The sequence below is a fragment of the Ceratosolen solmsi genome, unplaced genomic scaffold (assembly GCF_000503995.2).
Source record: "Ceratosolen solmsi marchali unplaced genomic scaffold, CerSol_1.0 scaffold6, whole genome shotgun sequence".
Taxonomy (NCBI): Eukaryota; Metazoa; Arthropoda; class Insecta; order Hymenoptera; family Agaonidae; genus Ceratosolen; species Ceratosolen solmsi.
In genome coordinates, this window is record NW_011948414.1 from 4,013,952 (window position 1) to 4,023,767 (window position 9,816).

General features: G+C 29.0%; 1 protein-coding gene across 1 annotated transcript in view; it reads left to right on the forward strand.

The window, feature by feature from the left end:
* Positions 1–491: 491 nt before the first annotated feature.
* LOC105367856 (endoplasmic reticulum aminopeptidase 1) overlaps positions 492–9,816 on the forward strand; it is a 32,732-nt gene continuing 23,407 nt past the window's right edge. Inside the window, exon 1 of the mRNA XM_011506683.1 lies at positions 492–818. Within this exon, the coding sequence (XP_011504985.1) occupies positions 680–818 (139 nt within the window). The 5' untranslated portion in view covers positions 492–679. The remainder of the gene's footprint in view (positions 819–9,816) is intronic.

Below are 9,816 nucleotides of genomic sequence, written 5' to 3' on the forward strand. Positions count from 1 at the left end.
TATATATATATATATATGCGAGAAAGAGATATAGTAAATACAAAAGTTCTATACAAGATTCCTAAGGTTTAAGAAGCATTTATATAGCACAACAAGAATATGCCTACCTAACTACTACCAGCTGCTGATCTACAGAATTTAATAGTAAACATCTATCGCCACTAACAAAGCGTAAAATGACTGTGAATTTATGCTTAGAAACTTAAAAGAAAAAATAATAAAACATAAAATTTCTTACGATTCTTAATTGTTTTCTCTGAATATAATTAATATCGAGCATAATATTAATAATATCAAGAAATAAATATATCTTCATGCTACAAATCGCTAATGGAAATGACATCTGCGTTTCCGCGAACCGCATATACAATTTTGTAGCTTTAATGAATTTCAAATCATCACGATTCTTATTCCAATGCAATCATTGTCTTAATTCACAAAAATATCCAGATAAGCCAAAAGTAGTGCAAACAGGCATTCCCGGGGGGAGAAGACTCGATATTACTTTTATCTGGATCAATTACGAATAATCTTCGTGCGTGCATCTGCAATCGACAGCAACGCCGTTCGTCGCATCGCCTATTTAATCATAATATCCTTCTAACTTTGAACGGAAACCGTTAAATTCTTAGCTCACGAGAACAACGTGTTCCCCCATACATCAAAGATAAAGTGAAAAATGCCGGGAGCGGGAACCGCGTCTTCGACGCGCACGAGCAGCGAAGCCATTCGTATGGAACCGCTGGGGAGGACTTCGAGCTCACGGAGTCCAGGACAAAACGGTACTGCCAATACGGAAGTGTCCGGAGGTGTAGCAGGTAAGTGAGCACCAGCCGTTTATGGTTTATATTCGGCTTAATCCCCAAGCACACCCGGACGATCGATTCCCCCGACCCTGTGGCATTGCACGTCGGACTACTAAACTCTACTTGGAATAAGCTCACGTGCCAGTTAATAATTCTCTCCGTCCTTGTTGCTTTTCTCGTTTTTTCATTTCTTCCCAACTCTACCTCTCTGCCTGCAATCCACAGAGATTGAATAATCTCGAATAATTCCGAGTGATTTCAGTTCATTTTAGCTTTTGTTTATTACATTGAAGCGAACGTATAATTGTATTTTTAATAATTTATAATTACATTGCCACCACAGCACAAAAATAATATGTAAAGCGTAATTCACGGTATACTCAAGTAAACTTAACTCCATTAAACGAGAATAATAATATTTTGTAATAATGAAAGATAGTCCGTTCGATAGGAAAAACAAAATATCGATTAATGAGTGTAAATGAAAAATATAAAAGAAAGTTTTTTTTAATCAATGCATTTGATCAGCAATAATATTGTGCGTGTGCACTCGCGTAGTGAAAACTATATTTTTCTAAGCTAATATTAAATGAAGATTTTGTACCATTAATAAATAAATAAATATATATATATATATATATATATATATATATATATAAGAATAATCGCAATCGCTTTAATCAATTTAATAAAATACTAAATCTAAAAATCCACTGTGCGCAATCTGTGTGCACGGAAATGACAAATGGTCATTCTATAATAGTAAATATCTATAAAAATATATACACTATTCTACTTATAAGTTTACATTATATTTTATTTTGAAAATATATACCTCGAAGAAATGTTGGAAAGAGTTTAAAATTCTAAAAATTAAATGTTTTATTTAATTTCAATAACTTTAGAGAAATATTAATTAATGCATCGAATTGGAATATTATTAAGAAATTATTGCATATTTGTATATTAGATATTATTATAATATATAAAATATTGATGGGTATGTACGTAAATATATATATATATATATATATATATATATATATATATATATATATAAGAATAATCGCAATCGCTTTAATCAATTTAATAAAATACTAAATCTAAAAATCCACTGTGCGCAATCTGTGTGCACGGAAATGACAAATGGTCATTCTATAATAGTAAATATCTATAAAAATATATACACTATTCTACTTATAAGTTTACATTATATTTTATTTTGAAAATATATACCTCGAAGAAATGTTGGAAAGAGTTTAAAATTCTAAAAATTAAATGTTTTATTTAATTTCAAATTATTTCTGGATCGATAAACTACCGTTGGTTAAATAGAAAATTTGCTTCATTATGACTAAAAACACATTTAGTACAAGTTTAACTTACATTTAAGACTAAATGCTATCATCTTTCTGATTAGTATTATCTTGATATAAAAACATAATAATGACGATTCTCTTTCTCTCTCTCTCTCTCTCTCTCTCTCTCTCTCTCTCCTCTACATACAATAGTAAATTTCGATATCGCTTCGATAGTGTTTTCTTCACTCTTGGGGTTCGTCGAACTCATTTCACCAAACTAAATAAGTTCGAGGATTTCTATATAACACCAGCTCGTAAACTCCAGCGGATTCGATTCTCATTAATTACTTCTTTTTGTTGGAGCTTACCTTTTCTTGTCAATCAATGTAGTATATATAAGCATAAAATAATTTGACGCCAAAATTCATTTCAAAGACTCGAATTTTTTGAAATATTAATCTACTTCTCTTAAGTTTACAATATTCTGTAGAAATTTGCATTTCAACATCCGGAAGCAATATTTTATTACTTATGAAAGATATATAAATTAGAAAACCCATACTCAGGATTTTAATACAATTAATATTCAGCATAATATTTGTTTGTTTTTTTTTTTACAGATTTTTAATGGTAATTAACAAAAATCATCAGGATTTTGTTGTTGTTGTTGTTGTTGTTGTTGTTGTTGTTGTTGTATATTTAAGTTTCTATTAATATTATTAACAATACAGGCTTATAGGAATACATTGATACATAAACGAAAGTTTGTATGAAAAGTAAAAAGTAAAAAGTACCAAAATACATTATGTATAAAAGTCTCTTTCTCCTTCGAAACATATTTTTTCATGTCTCTCTTTTCTCATAAAAATCAACGTTTACCTAAAAAAAAAAAAAAAAGAAAAAAATAATAAAATTCTGTTACGCAAAATTGGTCATACATAAGTGTCGAGATAAAAACTACAGTGTCATTTAAAGTATGGACCATCTCTACTATTAATAACATTGCTTTCTTTTTCCTTTTTTTTATCTTCAATGTAAACATATATATTACAATTTACAACAAAACCCAATACAACTGCCTAATAGAAAGGAAGAAAATATGAGAAAGCCTATGTGCACTGCTTACCAACCACATTAATCGTACTTAAGCTCTAACAATAAAACTAGCATCGAACGAAAAAATGTAATGTTGTCCTTAGCTAGACTAGTAAAAATAGAAACTATTCGAAGTCGCGCAAATTAGCCGCATCGGGATGTTAAAATGCTGTCCTTATCTGGGATTTTTTATCGAGAGGGTAGGTCCTCGTACCGGCCGAATGGTGCTGTCGACAAAGGAATTACAGCAGCAATGCCGCTTATAAGGGAGAAAAGTGCGGGAAAGGAACAACAGAGGACGCAGAGCCCTGGCCATGTATAAAGCCTCGTTTGAGTTTGGGCGGTGGGGGTCGCGAGAGGTTTGAAAACGGGAAGATGCCGAAGAGCGAATGTAAACGATGAGGAAATACAGGGCCGAGGGGAAAAATGAGGGGCTATGGGAAGGACGGGGAGGGGGAGATGGACGAGGCCGATCGATTCGCAATTCATGCACGCAGCATCCACTTATTTATCTTGCACGGGCGTGTGCGTGAGTGCTTTCGAGTCACCCTCGACTCGAGTAATGATTATACACGTTAGCCCCGACCTATTCGTCCCAGATGGGTCGCCGAAAATACGTTTCTGCCATTCTGCTGTAGAGAAAATGAAAGGGATCGCCGCGTAAGTTTTCAATATGATATATCGCGCCGGTGATCGCTATCTTTTTGAGTTTGCGACAGATTTCTCTTTTTCTTTTCTTTTTATTTTCTCATTATTATGGCCGTTCGAAAATTTCATTTGATTAACAATAACCTTGTTCGAATGCTTTACGTTACCTTGTTCTAACGTTTACGATATTTACAATAGCAAAGTGAGCTTTGGTTATTACCGATTTAACATTGTCATTTCAAATTTAACATTTAAAATCATATTTCGAAGGTGGCATATATTTTATTGAAATTTAGTTTCACAAGTGCCGATACATTTAATTTTCCACGATTTTACAATTCACAGCGTACTATTTATTATTCTATGCTATAATTTTCATAAATTTTCCATTACGGATTCTTGTACTTACCATAAATATCCAATGATAAGTACTCATGAAATGACAGTTATCATCGTTTAATATTTAATTAATTGACAAAAACATCAAATTAATTTTTAAACTACCTCAAAATTATTTACAATCAATTTATCAATTTTTAAAATAATATGTTCAGCGCTGAGTTAGCTTGTCAAATAATGAAAAAAAGATTTTGTCTTATACTTTAAAGCGTGTGATACTCGTGTGAAGGAAAATCAATGTATGAATTTGTGAAATTCTTTTAACGCTAAATAAATAATAAATACAAAAATGTCATATACCGTTAAGATATAAATAATGATTATATACTTTTTTTGTCAATATTATACTTATATTAAAAATAATGTACTGTAGAAAATTTTTAAGTGAATTTTCGAAAAAAATGTATTCAAAGAATGAAAAAATTGAAAACACAAAATTAACTCCACTACAACTATTAAAATATTTGATTAAATATTTCGAATAAACGATACTTATCAACGAAGAATAATCAAATATTAATTATTAACATTGAGATAATCAATGTATTACAGCCGCGTATGCATCCTTATAATTACCTAATATTTTGAAAGAATCATAAATTCAATTTTGAGGTTTTCACGCTGAGCATTAAACTGAAATGAAAATAATAGAAGTATTTCGATTGTAAAGAATATAATTATAATTATACGTCACTTACGATTGACCTTGTATAAAAAATACAAATTTAAAAGTTTCAAGTAACTTTATAAGAAACATGAAAATAATAAACTGATGATTTTTGTCTTTAATTGTAGTACGTTTTCTTTCTAATGCAGGATATAACGAGTAATAATAGAAAATTAGAAAATAATGTATCTGTTATTAGTGAACTCAGTTCACTCGTTCCGTACTTTCAATTCTTAATAACATTTTATTTCAGAATATAAATGTCAGTTCAAAAAATTACATTGAATTTTGAAATCAAACCAATACCTCGTAAATGAAATTTATGTAATTATTACCTTTAAATTTTATAGAAATTTATTAAAATACATTGCTTAATAGATGCAAATGTGAAAAGTTATAGGATCCTTGACATGATAAATGCGCATGCAATTAATTATTAATATAATTCATGTAGGCTTACCACCTAACTAATCATTGACTCGATAATAATTAATTATATGTATAACATAAATTTTAATATTCCACCATTATAAAATCGTATAGTGTTCATATACATTCTATAAATAATATCAGTTAAATATTCAAATTATAGATGGACTTAACTGTCACTAATTACTTTCTATTATTAATAAGATAAAAGTTAAATATGGTTTAATAAAAGTAATTTTTTGTATGCACGATGAATTTTTTAATGGATTGTCCATCATTTTAAATTAACAAAAAAAACAAATTTTTATTCTAACGAAAATAATTTTCTATTTATAAATTTTATTTACATTATATTATTATTTCAAATCACAAATCAATTAATTATATTCAAATTTAATAATAAATAATATTTTGTCTCTACATGTGTGAGTAAATTACTAAGTTTCAAATTTTTTTTTCTTCAAATTTTTTTATTTGATCGTATTTATCATCGGCTTTTAATTGCGTGGTTGAGTCAGTGAATTCTCAAACTCCATAATTATTCGATAACAGTTTGATATTTAAAAAATAACTATAAACGTCCATAACCACTAAGTCCAATTCCCGCGATAAGTACATTTCATCACAAATGATATTAACTAAGTTTCACTCACCTTTCTATCCTCCCGTGAATCTCTTTCGATTTTCAAGGTCTGCTGTGTGTTTTATTTTTGTGTACAATGTCTGCGTGTATATATGTTTGTATGTGTGTCTGTAAGTGAACGGCATTTTAAAATCCAATATTAATGAGACTAAAATTACCAGAGCTGCGACTTTCTACTTTCAAAGATGTAACGATGATATGCACGACAATATGAGTTGAGACTCTAGTTTCTCCAATAATCTATAATTACGTCTTTAAAAATCGTTAAAATATTCATACGCAAAAATCGAATATAAAATGTAGGAGGGAAAAGGTTTTAAATTTTTTAATTTATTTATTCAAAAAATGAAATAAAAGATATTGATTTATTCGCGGACTGTGTATTAAAGTTTTGGTTGTTTTTTGTTTTTATTTTTTTTGTTTGTTTTTGTTTTTTAAACAAGATATTGACACGAACCAGTTAATGAATAATTAAATCAAAAGAGAATTTTATTAATAATTTTATTAATAATGATTAATAATAATTATATAAGTATGAATACTCGCTAATCTTACGTTTTATCGTAAAATACACATTCCGTAAAAATTGTTCAAAAGTTCTGCTTGTTTTATTATAGATGTAGAAAAGAAAAAAAGAAAAAAACTATTTTATTTACTTTGCTTGAGGTCATTCATATGGATGTTTCTTTATTTAAAGCTACGTTTATTAAATTCTATTCCGTTTACATATTCAAAAGTTTAAAAGTAAATAATCGAGTAACTTAAAGTCGAAAATATCGTCTTTTAAACTTGATTTTTAATCGGTAAATTCATATGCCACTCGCATTAAAATATTTCAAATATAATTTAACCTTTAAATGTATACAGAGGGATTTAATAGTTTAACTTTAAAGATTATAAGGTGACAATGAACTCTTTATATAGTAAAGAAGCGTTGTTACATTTAGTCGAATTTTCAAATCGAGGAACTCTCACACTCTGAGTTTCAAAGAAATTACGAACGACTCTCTCCGTAACAAGGCTTTTTCTCTTTGGCGCAAGCTCTCGAAGGACTAACGTTTCAAATCACCATTTAATTTATTTATAGTTGTTATTTTATAAGAAAGCTCGTTGAATCATAACTTCTGAGATTTTAAATTTACTTACTTTTTTCTTCAAGCTATTCATGTAATGTACATTCATATTACGTAACTTGGTATATGATAGTAATAAACTTATTATTATGTTCTATGATACATAATGTTTCATAATATTATAATCCTTTTACAAAAAGGTTAAAGAAAAATACTTTTAAAGTTAGTAAATTTAAAGTTAGTAACTTTTAAAGTTAGTTATGAATTTAAAAGAAAATAATATTTTATACTTAATTTTTTTACGTATAATAGAGACGATCATTTTAACATTATTAATTGGTTCAATTTAAGCAATTAAGATCTATAAACTTTCCTAATTTATGAACACGTTAGCTATAAAAATCATTTTTATAATTGAAATTCTTCTTTGCATTTCTTAAAGCACAAGTATATATATATTTATATTTTTAATTCTTCAAGCCGATTATTATTCATTTTGTTTTCATTTTATATCGAAGATTAGTTGGCTCTCAATTTGAATAATACGGTATTTAAAGCAAAAAAAAAAGAAAAAAAATAATACATTATAATGAAAAGGTAATATTAAAGAAACAATGTATAATTTCAATTTAAGCTTGTAATCGGTATGAAACAATATAAATCTTGTATTTTTTTTTTTTTTTTTTTTTTTTTAATTTCTTATGTACTACGACTGTTACACAATATACGAGAACGATTTTATTCAAGTATAACTGGCTTTCTTTTCTTATTGGTATTTTAACTCCTGATATTATTTCTGATGACCAAACTTTAGTGCTTTCTCTATTACGTAATGCTAATTCGTTTGATACTCTCAATTATTGTACTTGGAAAAATATAAATTTCTATCTTCACAAAAAATATGATTCCTTTATTTATATTGTTATTGATAATTGGTGAAGAAACGTTAATATCAATATTGATTGTCCCTACTTTAACTTTAATAATTTATCATACTGGATATGGAATAAAAGAGAAAGCAGAATCATCGCATCAATAGATTAAATGCACATTTAAAACGTCATACTATAAGGCTTATGTTGTTCCTAGGCAATTAATGACCTTTAGGTCTCTATTCTTAATAATAAAAAAAAATGAGTAATTAATTATTTTAACATATTGTTGGCAATAAATTCATTGATTTCAGCAATGAATATTATTATTATTATTATTTAATATTAATAAATTATTGTTGCATTTATGAAAGTTGGATAAATAATTTTATGTATATATATAGAATATTCTCTATTTCTTTACACGAATATATAATAATTATTGCCCGTGCTCACAAAGCCATAATTATTATAGAGATTAAGGAATATAAATTTTAGGAATACATAAAATTGACGAAATAATTTTACCACGACATTTCTATTCAAAATGTATTGAAAAGTGGCAAATCTAATATACGAAGCTGGTGACATTTATTCGTATTTTACTTTCATCGAAAGCTCGCCCTAAAAATTGAAATAAATTTCTTTTTCGATTTGCATGTATGATTTACAGACGTTTCCATAATATTTAAATTCAAAAGACCTATTTTGCTTTATGCGCCGAAACCATAAAAAACCAACAAATATTCCCTTTTATATCCCGTCTGTCATAATTAATATCAAGTGTCTCTCCGGGATCAGCCGCGAGAATAAAAACAAAATTGCAAGAAAATACGAGCGTACCTACGAGCTAATTTCATTTTAAAAATTTTCCTAAAGAAAGCCTCTCCGAGTATCACGCGACTGGTACAAAAAAAAAAAAAAAAAAAAAAAAAAAATAATACAAATGAAAATTTCCTAAAGAAAGCCTCTCCGAGTATCACGCGACTGGTACAAAAAAAAAAAAAAAAAAAAAAAATAATAATGCAAATGACACAATTTAATTCAGGTCAGATCTCGTAATTTCATCAACGTAGCGCAAACGCTTTTTCGCTCGATGCGCCGGAAAACGCAGCCTCGGTTATCTCGCGGAAGTACAATATTCTCGGTCGACTCGTTAACGAGTCCCGCGCAATTTCTCCATCTCAACGGGCTTTATCAAATTCAAAGGACACGCCGTTCTAGGATTTCGCGCAATGACAAATTGCTATTTTATCGCGCTGATTTCGCAGTCGACCACCCGATGGCGCCATCGTCGCTCAATAAGAAACGTAATTACGTGTTACAACAACGGTCCGCGGGACTATCAGGGGCGGAAGGTGGAGGGGGCGGAGGGAGCGATAGAGATGAAAAAATTTCCGAGACCAAGAGTTTGACTTGCCACGTATCTTTAAGACGGCGTTACTAAGCTTGAATTGTCGCAAAAGCATATTACGTACAGCAGTATATGTGCGCCCCACTATGCATGACATTCATTGTGCAAAATTAGATGATCGAGTACGTTTAATCGATGAGAAATTGCATGTTTAATTATTAGTCATTCGATTATTCTTATAATGCATACTTTGGCTTTACTCGAAAACTATCATCTATCGATTGTTCAATTGATTTCGCTCCAACAAGATTTGCCGTCGCTCGTCGATACAAATTTTGGACTATTAAAATAAATATTAACTATGTAAGATGTCTAATGCGTTTGTTTGGCACATTAAAAGTGCAATTTTATTACATATTGTTTCTGTATCATGTACACAGAAATTTCGATCACCCACAAACAAGCTGAAATGAAGCCGTTATATTTGGTATTTGTAATTGTACGCTATAATGGTATTTCAGAATTTAAA